Source organism: Littorina saxatilis, linkage group LG1, assembly GCF_037325665.1.
Source record: "Littorina saxatilis isolate snail1 linkage group LG1, US_GU_Lsax_2.0, whole genome shotgun sequence".
NCBI lineage: Eukaryota > Metazoa > Mollusca > Gastropoda > Littorinimorpha > Littorinidae > Littorina > Littorina saxatilis.
Genome location: NC_090245.1, coordinates 28,320,418 through 28,334,432, shown reverse-complemented (window position 1 = coordinate 28,334,432; position 14,015 = coordinate 28,320,418). Strand labels below are relative to the sequence as shown.

The window sequence follows — 14,015 nt, the reverse complement described above, 5'->3', positions numbered from 1 at the left end:
AGAGAGAGAGAGACAGAGAGAGACAGAGAGACAGAGAGAGACAGAGAGAGAGAGACACACACAGAGAGAGACAGAGAGAGAGACACACACACAGAGAGAGACAGAGAGAGACAGAGAGATAGAGAAAGAGACAGAGAGAGAGACACAGAGAGAGAGAGAGAGACAGAGAGAGAGAGAGAGACACACATAGAGAGACAGAGAGAGACAGAGAGAGACAGACAGAGAAAGAGAGAGACACACACAGAGAGAGACACAGAGAGAGACACAGAGAGAGACGCAGCGAGAGACACAGAGAGAGAGAGAGAGAGAGACAGAGAGAGAGAGACACAGAGAGAGACAGAGAGAGACACAGAGAGACACAGAGAGAGACACAGAGAGAGACACAGAGAGAGACAGAGAGAGAGAGACAGACAGAGAGAGAGAAACACAGAGAGAGACACAGAGAGACAGAGAGAGAGAGAGAGACAGAGAGAGAGAGAGAGACAGAGAGAGACACAGAGAGAGACACAGAGAGAGACAGAGACAGAGACAGAGACAGAGAGACACAGAGAGAGACACAGAGAGACAGAGAGAGAGAGAGAGATAGAGAGAGAGAGACACAGAGAGACACAGAGAGAGAGAGAGACAGAGAGAGAGAGACACACAGAGAGACACACAGAGAGACACACAGAGAGACACACAGAGAGACACACAGAGAGACAGAGAGAGAGAAAGAGAGAGAGAGAGAAAGAGAGAGAAAAAGAGAAAGAGAGAGCGAGACAGAGAGACCCAGAGAGAGAGACACTGAGAGAGAGAGACACACAAAGAGAGAGACACAGAGAGAGACACAGAGAGAGACACAGAGAGAGACAGAGAGAGAGAGAGAGAGAGAGAGAGAGAGAGAGAGAGAGAGAGAGAGAGAGAGAGAGAGACACAAGCAAGCTCTCTCTCTCTCTCTCTCTCTCTCTCTCTCTCTCTCTCTCTCTCTCTCTCTCTCTCTCTCTCTCTCTCTCTCTCTCTCTCTCTCTCTCTCTCTCTCTCTCACACTTTCACTCGCTCGGAGATCACGACATCAAGTAAAAAATCACAAAAAACAATCAGGCATCCGCTGACGGCAGTATCACTGTGTTCTGCTGGTGTTTTCTTTGAACTCGGGTTTGTTAAAAACAACGGCAGAACACAGTAAGGGAAGTTGCTGTGTTCTGCCGTTGTTTTTTGAGAACTTAAATCGGTTTAAATGGACTTACTTTATGAAATCTCAGGAACTAAACGTCATTGAAACTTAAAATTTACTGACAAAATGCGCGCTGATGTGCTCATAATGATGACATAAAAATCTCATTTTTGGCAAAAATGGACTTACTGTGTTTTGTCAGAGGACGGCAGACCTTTTATCATCCCCGATTTCATGACAGAAACACAACAAGCGTTCAAATTTAGAAAATGACAAAACGCTCATTTGTTTATAAACAATCTCAACATGGAGTCAATGACTTCAGAACGAATATCAACTATTGATGAGTGTTTTATGGGAAGTAAAGTAAATGTGGAGACGCTTCAAATGTAAATAAGCAGATACAAACGCACCATGTGTATTGGTTAACTGCAAAATAGAGTACTAATAGACCTAAAAGGATTTTGCTGCATTCACTCTCAAAAATCTGTCTTCTATCACTTGTTCATCCAGCCTACCGCGTTTTGAAATCTGAAGAGGACTTCTTCATGGCATTTCTAGCAGACTTGACTCGGTTACATTTCCGGCTGACTCATTACTTGTCCGAGTGCTTCTTCTTCTGCGTTCCCAGGCCCGATTTCAAAAACGTGTGACTTGATGAGTCAGACGTAATTGTAGAGTAGATGCGGGCATTTCCTTCTTGCATCCGGGTTCTAGCACCCTCGACCCAAAGGCAGTTCCGACTTCATCAGTTCACTTCGGTCAAGTTAATCATGTCGTCAGGAGAAAGTCATAGGTGCCTGAGGGTAAGTGTTGGGGAAAATCGAATATTTGTTTTGTCCCATGGCGACAGTCGGCAAAAAAATGCGTCTGTCTGCGTGGGCAATAGAGTCGCTTGCGAGACTTTATGCACACAACAGACATATGAGACTGTATGCACACATCAGACAGATGGGTCTTTGTGCACACATCAGATATATACAGGAGCGCGTGTACATAGCCATATGACGACAGATAACACAACATTTAGGACTGAGCCCGCTACACAAACAGATGTAGCCGGCTAAGGCAAACACATAATTTTACATACAGTGTATAAACACAGAACAAAACGGGAACTTCAATTGCACACAGCTTTGAACAAAAGGAAATCAAACTATGGATTGATATCCAACGAAAAAGACCCATGACAACTCTCTGCTCCCTTATTTTTGTTGAAGAACCTAATCCGACTACGGAAATGACAACTAACAGAAAAAGAAAACGTCTTACTTTCTTTTGTTCTTGCTATTTCATATTCCCCTATCTTGTTTTCTGTCTGTCTCTCCGTCTTTCTTTCTTTCTTCTTTTCCGTCCTTCCTTCCTTCCATCCTTCCTTCCTTCCTTCCTTCCTTTCTTCCATCCTTCCATCCTTCCTTCCTTTCTCCCGTCTATCCTTCCTTCCTTCATTTTTTCCTTTCTTCCTTCCTTCCTTCCTTCCTTCCTTCCTACCTCCCCTCCTTCTTTCTGTAACAGTCTTTCAGCTGACAATCCTCAGGATGAACTAGACCATTCGGGTTTACATAAAACATTGTGCTCTCAGTAAAACAAGATCGAACAAGAATCCGTTTTTATTCAAGCATCATTAACGAGTGAAAATAAATGTCCATATCACTACAGAGCAACTTTATCTACTACGAACGCCAGGTTTCGCGGAATCACCCGGTACAAACGAGACATATTCGTGTGATTTGACCGGAAGATTAGAAAGTGGAGACACGTATATTAGCGGTTATCTGACCGTGATCTTTCATTAATATGTCACGGTTGCTCTTTTATGTCCCTTCGTTTGGCAAGTCCTTTTTTTATATATAATTTTTTTTTAGAGCGCTGTGTATTCAGCCGAACGCTAAATAAATAGAATTCAGCGTCATTGTCGCAAATATCCTGCAATCTCTTCCATGAATCCACTTGTTATCCGTTTCTTATCGGATAAGGGTTATTATTACTGCATGCGTTCCGCCGATTTGTATTGAGTTTTTCTACGTTTATATATAAGAGCGTTTGCAAGCCCATTAATTATTGAACAAAATAGTCTGTAACTCGCATTGGTAATTTGAGAGGGGAGGGTAGCAGAGAGAGAGAGAGAGAGAGAGAGAGAGAGAGAGAGAGAGAGAGAGAGAGAGAGAGAGAGAGAGAGAGAGAGAGAGAGAGAGAGAGAGAGAGAGAGAAAGCAATCCGTCTCGGTCATGGGGTTTTGGCTAGCCAAGCCTTACTACGTGCAGTCTTGGTGATGACTGGTTTTCAGTGTTGTTTCAGTTTCAAGCCGACAGATTTACTAAATGTTTTGATATCGCTTCCCGCGACTTTTTTCTCAGATCATGTAAACAAATAAAACCTTCTAAAAAAAACAGATCAAAGTACGGATCGAGGAGAATGAAGTGGAAGACAAGAAACTGTAGACGCATGTTTACTCTGACCATTTAAAGTGCACACCGTCCCGCAAAAAAACACACCAAAAGAAACGAAAAAAGAGAAGCAGAAGAAAAAAGAAGACCAAGAAGAAGAAGAAGAAGTCAATCAATCAATCAATATGAGGCTTATATCGCGCGTATTCCGTGGGTACAGTTCTAAACGCAGGGATTTATTTAGTTTTATTTTTTATTTTTATTTTTATGCAATTTATATCGAGCACATATTCAAGGCGCAGGGATTTATTTATGCCGTGTGAGATGGAATTTTTTTTTACACAATACGTCACGCATTCACATCGGCCAGCAGATCGCAGCCATTTCGGCGCATATCCTACTTTTCACGGCCTATTATTCCAAGTCACACGGGTATTTTGGTGGACATTTGTATCTATGCCTATACAATTTTGCCAGGAAAAACCCTTTTGTCAATCGTGGGATCTTTAACGTGCACACCCCAATGTAGTGTACACGAAGGGACCTCGGTTTTTCGTCTCATCCGAAAGACTAGCACTTGAACCCACCACCTAGGTTAGGAAAGGGGGGAGAAAATTGCTAACGCCCTGACCCAGGGTCGAACTCGCAACCTCTCGCTTCCGAGCGCAAGTGCGTTACCACTCGGCCACCCAGGCCAAGAAGTGCGTGGCGCTGGCACTTTCAGGCGTGGAATTCAAACTAAACCCTCGGATGAAGCACTTCAAAATGCACCGGGGTCCGTAGAAATGCGATTCTTTCTACAATAAGACGAAATCAACAGGAAATGGTACGTCATCCTCCGTCAGCCAATTAAAGTGAACAGGTCGTGTATATATCATCTCCAAAAAATGTATGAGTAACTTCCCTTTTTTTCTGTTTGATTTTCTTAGTCTTCAGATTTCTGTATGCGGTTTTGCTGCATTTTTCTAGGCTACTTATGTTCTTTCCTTTTTTTTGTTTCTCTTTTTCTTCTTTCGGTATATGTTTTTGTTTTTATTCCTTTTTTTCTGCTTTGTATGTGTGATTCTTTGGGTTTTGGAGACAGGAAGTGACGTCAATGAAGATCGTACATGCGAGACAAAAACTTTAGAAAAAGAAAGAAATTGTTATCGATTTCAAATTATTCAGATAAGTTTACAGGGAGCGGTTCGTTTTTACGTGTTTTTCTTTGTTCTTTGTGTGTTGTTTTTCTGGTTTTGTTTATTTTTGTCATTGTACATCTGTCAGTGTGTGGCAGTATACATGTAAACAGAGTAAATACGGTTAATGGAAAGTGTGTGCTATTATTAACTGCACAAGTGGCGGAGAGAAAATGATGGTCCTGGGGGGGGGGGGGGGGGGGGGGGGAATCAGGTGGGCATTGGATCATGTTTCAACAAGATCAGCAGTTTGTTGTCGATGTTTAGAGGGTGGAAGTAATGCTGCTTCTTTTTAGAAAGCGCAACGTGTCCATTTTCAATACATTTTCTCTTCCTGTTCTCTGTGAACTTTTAATAAGATATATATATGAGAACGCTTGACAAAAAGCCAAGAGAATAGTACTTGGCTGCACAACTGCGTCTAATATCTGGTATGTGATTTATGCAAATGCGGCCCAAATAAAATCAGAGCAGAATAGGCCATCGCCCTGATGCATTATTTATTGCTCATAATAATGACATATCTATCTTCAGACCGCGATCAACAGTTGCCATCAACCTATAACACTCTTTATGCAAAAATATAGCTTTCTTGATTGACACATCTGAGTTTATATCTGACTCTTCTGACCTTCTCCTGTCCTCCTCAATGCTGAGGATGATCAGAAAAATAGTGTGTTAAAGATGACTCTCTTGTGGGCAGCAGCTTGGTTGGAAATAGAGAGTTTACGGGGACAACGTCCAAAAACTCAATACGGATACGAGAAAGAAAAATGTGTCATGCCTGTCGTTCCTGACTGCCGGTGTAACACCCCCCCCCCCCCCCCCCCCCCCCCCCGTGTAACACCCTCCCCCCTCCCCCTCTTTCACGAATGTTCCATCGTGGACAATCAGATTGGCATCAGCAAACGCAACATTACACCGGCAGTCTGAGACGGGGGTAAATGGCGTTATCTTTGTCTCGGTCCCGTACTGGGTATTCGATCGTTTTCTCCACAATCTCAATAATGTAAAGTACAATTATAGACATTGTGGCACACTGGTTAGGACGGTGTGTTGCCCTGAGATAGGTTTGTTTGTTTAGTTAACATGTGTAATGGAAAGTGTCAAAGATAGGTGTTGAAGCTGGCTCTGCTATATACAACAGCTTGCATGCTAAAGTGAAGTACAACAGAAGTGATGGCAGAGTAGTGCAGATTTGCATGAAAGGTTAGTTAGTTAGTTTACTTATCAGCGCTGGGTAAGTAGCATACAGAGTAACGAAGTCTTAATTTCTGTCGAATCATTTCTTTCTTTTGAGTAAATGATCACACAGGGGTGCATGGAACCATGTCGGAAGTCATAATTCCGGCTTTTTGGATAGATGTTCTGGCAGGCACTGCCACAAAAAAAATGCAGGTCTGAGGTCTGAGTCCAGGAATAAAAGTAGTTAAAGGAGTAACATATCAGGAAGAGCTTTTCGAACACAAATACACCCATGCATTAATTTCGTTGGAGTAAAGAAACACAGTTTCTCCCACACTAGTAATCAGGCTCGTCGCTACATGTCTAGATTTAGTGAACATGGCCTTTAATTCAGCGGTAACATCAAACAATCTTTTTCCCCTGAAAAATGGTCGTGGTAAGTAAAGCAATTAGAACTTGCCGTGTATGTAGCTGAGGTCGTTCATACATCACTCAAGTGGGGCTTGAGTGTGGTTATTTTGTGGGTGTATTTTGAGCAAACATAGTATTAATCGCTCTTAATTCCTTTCCGTCTTGTCAGAACCCACCTTAACTGTTGTCTCTGTAGATTTAGTACTGGGACTAACAGCCTCCTTGATTTCCATTAAGTTCCTTTCACACGCAGTCTGGTTGTCTTAGGGGTGGGGGGGGGGGTGGGGTGGTCATTTCAAATAGAATTCAACAAGAAGCTGACGCCGCAGAAAAGAAGAACAGAATGCACGACGGAAAGAAAGAAGGAAAGAAAAAGACAAAAAGAAAGAAAGATAGAAAGAAAGAAAGAAAGAAAGGAAAACAGACAGACAGACAGACAGACAGACAGACAGACAGACAGACAGACAGACAGACAGACAGACAGAAAAGAAACAAAGAAGAAAAGAAACAAAGGAACAAAAGGGGAAAAGGACCACACAACTACACAGAAAACAAAGCAAGGAAACAACAAACAAAAGTACTCGAGCCAATTGTGCCCCCACCACCAACACAATCAGTCCGTTCTTACTAACCACGTCACACCCCAGTCGGATTAACACCGTATGAGAATCGCCACCAGAGTATTATTGCCCTTCAAGCCGCCAGACATTGTCTCAATCTCACTGTGTTAGTACGCCGGACTTTAGTGTGACCATCTTTCGCCGATCCAGCAACTGACCAGAGCTGCGTTGTCTACGCCTGACGCCTGATCAGTCTTGACCATCGGGTGAGAGTAATTGGGGGTAATTTCGTCCTGCGGTTGAGAAGATTAGTGGGGTGGGATGATTTGTAAGGTGGGAGGGAGGGGGGAGGGAGATAGAAAGTGGGGATTGGGGAGGATGAACAAGACACATCAACGCACGCGCGCGCGGACGCACACTGACACACACACACGCACGCACGCACGCACGCACGCACGTACGCACGCACACACACACACATACACACACACACACTCCACACACGCACTCCACACACATGCACAGACATACGCAGGCTGAAAAAAGCGAGTAATTGGCAATGAATAAACAATCAATGTTTGTGACTATCAATCAACCGTCCACAGAAGCAGTGCTGTCTTTGCCTCTGGGTAACGTTGACCAATGAGGGGACCAAATTGGGCTGATCTAATCAGAAACACGAGTCAGGTGAAAAAGAAAATAAAGTGCAGCTTGAGCTTAAACAGAAAGAGACGTAAGTAAGACGTAAGACATTTTATTGATTAAACACACAAGGTTCATTTCAACGGGGTGTGGGGAGGGGGGGGAGTCAGTAATACATGCCGTGTGTTTGTATTTATGGACAATCACCCGGTTTTATCTCTTTCTCTCTAACATATACTCACACGAACGCACGCACGCTCTCACTCTCTCTCACTCTCTCTCTCTTAAACCTAAAGACATATCCAGCGCATGAATTAACAATAATATGAGTAGGTGCAACGACAAACAAGTTTACAGTGCTAACATACATTATCGGCTTTCGATCATGCTCTATCGTTCCACAGCACAAACTCTCTCTCTCTCTCTCTCTCTCTCTCTCTCTCTCTCTCTCTCTCTCTCTCTCTCTCTCTCTCTCTCTCTCTCTCTCTCTCTCTCTCTCTCCCAGCATACATTATTTGCAATCAAAACTGCTCTAACATTCCACGGCACAAACTATGTATAACACATCGCCGTCTCGTTCACCTGTTCCACATTGAGTAACTAGTCCAAAAAACTTTTCCTTTTTTGAAAAACACGATATAAGAATCTGGCCACATGCACCACTGAATCCCCTTTATCTACAGACATAACACGTATAATACTGTTCGCATCTTCACTCTGGTTTTTTTCTCTTAATATTTTGACATCAAGTCTATAATCACAATATCCTTTGCATACAAACAATACATGTTTCTCGTCTTCCACGTCCTCTCTGCATACAGGGCAAATCAAAAGGCCCGGTACAACGTCAGTTCGATAGCGGCATTTGTGAGTGTTTATGGGTAAAATACCAAATCGAAATTGTATGTATGCATCTCCAAAACAGAGAAGCTGAATATGGTCTATATACACTTCAGCGCGAATTTCTTGTTTAAAGAGCGAATAAAATTCAAATCGCTCCGAGTTCATGATGCTGTCGTGCCAGTCTTGCTGGAAGCAATCAAACAATCGCTGTCTGAATACTGCTATAAATCGATTCAAATCGCCTACACCTTGTTGCAGCCAGACATCTCCAAAGCCGTACATGCATAACATGTCTTTCAAATAATGAGACCATGTTTTCTTGCCATAACCCTGTAAATGTTTCATCATGTCATATGCTTTCCTTGGGAGTCTTTCGCTTGGCAAATGTAACACTCTCAGCCAATACTTAATACAGCGAACCGACGAAGTGACATAAAGTGGGTAGCGGCCTAAGTCACCATACAAGGTATACCATCTTGTTTGGTGTTTGTCGTCCTACACACAAAAACTTCTTGCATGCAAACAAATGGGCTTTCTCAAGAGCTTTAAACCTTTGGAATCCCCACAGCTCAGATCCATACATTAAGATCGGGAGGACCTGTGCGTCATATATTTTAAAAAATACGCTTCTAGGTATGTTGCCTAGCCTCCACAAACATCTTAGGATTTGGCCAGTCCTTATCTTTGCCTTTGAGGCCAGATCGCTGACCATTTGCGTCAATGACAAATTTAAACAGAAAGAGAGAAAGAAAGAGAGAGACAGAGAGAGATAGAGAAAGGGTGCGAGAGATAGAGAGAGGGAGAGAGATTGACAGAAAGAGAGAGAGAAAGGGAAAGACGCACAGAGAGACGGCAAGAAGGAGCGAGAAAGAGATCATAATTTATCACATTTTATTTTACGAGGGTTGTGGCAAAGAGAAAGAGAGCAAGAGAGAGGGAGAAAGAGACAGGGAGACAGAGAGACAGAGACAGAGAGAGTGATAGAAGGGGTGGGGCACAAGTAAGAATACGGACAAAGATATAAAACACCAATAGAGATACACTCACAAAACACCCGTAACCTCCCCCCCCCCCCCCCGCACACACACACACGCATACGCACACTCATACTCTCCGCCCCCACCCACCCCAAAGTCTCACTCTTAATTCACAATGAATAAAGAAACTGAGAAACTGAGAGTGCCAGTGTTTGAGACTATCAATCACCTATCCATTGAAGCAGCACCCTCGTTGCCTTCAGCCTCAAGCCTCCCGCGTACTGTAACCACCGACCGAGAGGAGCTGGGCGAATCTGATTGTGATAGGAAACCCGGGAAAGAAACCACAACAAAGAAAATAAATGCAGACGTTGAGAGAAAAAGGGGAGGGGGGGGTGGGGGGGTTAGGCAGATGAAGAAAATTAAGAGAGGGAGAAAATAGGGAGAGGGCGAGACAGAGGACAAGAGGGGAAGGGGGGAGGGGGGGAGAGAGGGGCGACGACAAAAGGCATAGACATACAGAGAGGAGAATACCTCCGTGTTTTTTGTCCAAGAGACAGGGAGAGTGTTCAAGCTGAGAAACGTTCATGAAGACAGGAGAAAAATTTTAAACAAACAAACAAACAAACAGACAACTAACTTCAGTAGGCCAACATATGCACTTAATGCCAAAACTGATAACGCCGACACTTTATCACGTCAAAAATAAATGTCTTGACGACGAAAATATTGAATTGTGGACGACAAAAAAACATAACTGGACAATCAAAAAAGACGTCAACAAGATTAGCCGTTTGATTTCAAGCACGCGTCTATGGGACCTAGGGGGACCTCATGTGCGTGATCTAACTATACAATGGTCGGAAAGGCAAGCAGCCAATATTAAGTTTGACAAATCGTTAAAACGAGGGAAACTGACATGAATGCATGTCTGACAGGTTGGGGGAAGTCCCGTGAGATAATAACTCGGGAATAATTGGTTGTGGTTGTTTTGACGTTCCAAGAACTGAGAACAAATCGACATGATCAAGATTGTAATAATGACAGAAAAACCGACGAATCTGGAGTGTTGACATAAAGAAACGCATTAAAACAAAATCAAGCAAACACATGATTGAAAATTGAAAAACAAGACGAAAAACAGAACATTTATGATATCCTCGGGAACATTTATTAATTGGAAAAACGGAACATTCTCTAAAGATTTGACTTCGTACGTGTTCTTTGAAATGTTTTTTCCTCATCATAACGACATTTTGTCATGCCTATGTCAGGGTGAACTGCTATGACTTCTTGTTGCGAGTGAGTGTCCAGAAAATGTTTCATTAGGTTCACGATTTGTTAGACACAAAACGTGCTTGTTCGCGAACCTCTCTCTCTCTCTCTCTCTCTCTCTCTCTCTCTCTCTCTCTCTCTCTCTCTCTCTCTCTCTCTCTCTCTCTCTCTCTCTCTCTCTCTCACTCTCTCCGTCAAGATATATATAAGTATGCCCTGTTCTTGAGTATAAATCAGTCTTCAGCTTTAAAAATGAACAGTCTCACGCGACCCCTGTAACAGAAAAAACAAGCAAGAACAACTCGTAACATGTAGTTTCCAGGGTATCTTGAGAAGGTTCAATCTAAAAGTTTTCAGCTTTTAAATGTGCAATCTCACGCGACTCAGTATAACAGATAGAAAATCAACAAAACCTCATAAACAGTATTCTGCCTCATCCTTTCAATTCTGAATTTCCAGGGTTCATCTAAATAAGGTCCAATCCATTCAGAGTAATCTCCAGTAACAGCACACCAGTCGTCTGCTATCTGGACTGGCTGAGAGTCTCGACTAACCTCCACAAGCTCTCATTTGTCTTGGTACGCCGAGATACGAGCGTGATTCTACTTTCTTATTATCCTTTGGCCAAAAGGTGGACTTGAATGTCGTTATGTCGGTAAATTGCTTTTCTGGTTATAATTATTCCCAAGATGCAAACGCTGATCTGTAAAACGTGCATGTCATGTTTCGGCTAGTAGCCTCTCCAAGCCCTTGGTACTTGGCGGAGACGCGGGTGTTCGCCTCGTTTCTGATTATCTATTATCCGAAGCACATGAGCTTGTATCAAAGCCCTGGTCGATTGAAGTGTCCTACTCCTTTATCATTACTGTAGTATTACTTCTCTTATTCATTGTACTATTATTATTATTATTATTATTATTATTATTATTATTATTATTATTATTATTATTATTATTATTATTATTATTATTCTTTGTAGTGAATAATAGTAGTAATACTACAGTAAGGTGAAAGGAGTAGGATACTTTAATCGACCGGCGCTTTGCTACAAGTTCCTGTGGTCCGAAAGTGCATGGACCTGTATGTCGTTATGTTCGCAAATTGCTTTTCCTGCTAAGGGCAAAATACATCTGCGCAGTCGCCACTACACTACATGCTGCGAATGGGATTATGACGAGTACTTGGCCTGTTTTCTTTTCACGCAACGTGTAGCGGGCTGGGGGGAAAAAAAGAATCACCTCAATAATCTGCAGTGCGTCGTCTGTCCTGCTGGCGTTACATAGGTGAGCGCCGGGCCTTGCTATCACGAGCTGCAGAGCTCCAATGATTGGAAGGGGGGGGGTAGCGGGCCCTTTTTGTTTCGCTATACACATCGGTTATCATGCGTACCGTCGGTACTTCACAATATTATGTTCTGCCAGATCTGTACCGACGCAAATGTACAGAGTTAATGACATGACAATAATCTTTCTGTGTGCGTGAAAGGCTCGGAGAACTTCCAAAAGTCGGCATGATAAGGCCTACATTAAAATGAGCGCTCCAAAGATCCCGTGTCGGCGAGAAATTTCCCTTCCGATGGCAAAAATATGAACCTCCTGATCTTCGGACCCTCTAATATGTTACTGACCTCCTATATGCAATGTAAGCTAATAATGCTTGTATTTTATTTCTTACGAGGACACTTTTTACATGTAAAATGATGAATGTTAATATCCAATATTTTGTAAAGCGCCATGAGACTGTTATCTGGCGGTGACCAGCGCGATAGAAGAATGTTTTATTATTATTATCATTATTATTATTATGCATTAAATTGGGGATCCCAAGACCCTCTAGGTGGAGCCTATAATTATGTGGTGAGCCCTGTGAAACCTGAAACTATAACTTTAATTCAACAGGTGCATAGCTGTGGTGTTCCCCCTACACGCTGTCCGCATCCTGACGATGAAGCGAGTGAAGACGGTCGCCGTCGGGGTTCTGGTGTGGGCCATCGTCTACAACATTCCCCGCTACATGCTCCTGAAACCCGTTCAGTACTGGGAACCCTCGATCAACAGAACCTGGGTTCGCCTGGAACCCAGCATCCATGCGGGTTCCGCCTATCTCGTCTCTGTCTACTTTGGTTACGTCAATACTGTCGGGAAAGTCGTCATCCCTGTGACGTTGGTCTCTGTCCTCAACGTCATCCTGCTCTGCTTTCTACGGCGGCGACGTCACTATCTCCTGCAGCAGGTAGAAACTGTTCCCCCAAAAAAGACAAAACTACTATATATTTTTTGCACACAAAAAATTCGTTATCGATGTTTTATTCAACTTGTCTATCTATCTGAAACGTGAACCAAATGTCCGACATTTTCTTTTGAGAATAATAAAGACGTATTTTATTCGACAGAAGTGTAAGAAATTTGGTGACCACTTTGCATTTTGTTGCGCTTCAATGCATTATAATAATAATAATAATAATAATAATAATAATAATAATAATAATAATAATAATAATAATAATAATAAATGAGCATTTATATAGCGCAACATCATAACTTTACAATTATGCTCTTTGTGCTTGACACATTTAAAATTAAAACACAGTTATACAAGCATTTACATCTACATTCATAGTCAACAACGCTTAATTAAAAGCATACACCATCAAACATACATTACAAAAGATTCTTCCACTAACTAAGTAATAAAAACATGAATAAAATAGGTAGTAAAAAACAAGGAAATACCAGCTGAATACCCTTAATCAAACAGAACATGTTATTAACAATGCTGAAAACAGTCCTAGATGTTTATATACATTATCACTAAAACAACAAATACACTACATGTAGCCTACTGATGGACTGAGAAAACAAAATCAGGGGTTGTATTTCTTGAAGAGGTGCGTTTTAAGTGCTCGTTCGAATGCTTGGGGTGACTGAGAGTGGCGGATGTGAAAGGGGAGAGAATTCCATTGTGTGGGTGCGCAGAAAGTACATTGAAAGCGCACACGCGCATGTACTGTCTCTGTTCGTAATGACATCCTGCAGATGTTCTATCTGTCCACTGTTGGTAGCGTGTTGACATATGCATGTGTGTGCTGGGGGGGTAACCTTAGTAAACAGGATAGTGACAGGCTAGAAAAGCTAGTCAAGAAGGCTGGATCTGTTGTAGGCAGGAAACAAGAGACCATTGAATCAGTTTGCCAGAGACGACTGACTGACCGACTGACCTCAATTTTGGCTGACGAGACACACCCACTGAAACCTGAATTTGACTCTCGACGCATTGACAGGAGTGGTAGACTGAGGGCTTTGGTTGCTAGAACGTCACGTTTCCGCAATTCTTTTGTTCCCAGAGCTATCCATGCTTTCAACCAATCACATGTTAGAGGCCTCTATCATGTTTCTCTGTCATAA

The 14,015-nt window shown here is 42.5% G+C and overlaps 1 protein-coding gene across 1 annotated transcript in view; it reads left to right on the top strand.

Annotated features, from left to right (window-relative positions):
• LOC138966083 (FMRFamide receptor-like) overlaps positions 1-14,015 on the top strand; it is a 35,653-nt gene that overhangs the window by 7,318 nt on the left and 14,320 nt on the right. The window contains exon 2 of the mRNA XM_070338171.1: positions 12,510-12,843. Within this exon, the coding sequence (XP_070194272.1) occupies positions 12,510-12,843 (334 nt within the window). The remainder of the gene's footprint in view (positions 1-12,509; positions 12,844-14,015) is intronic.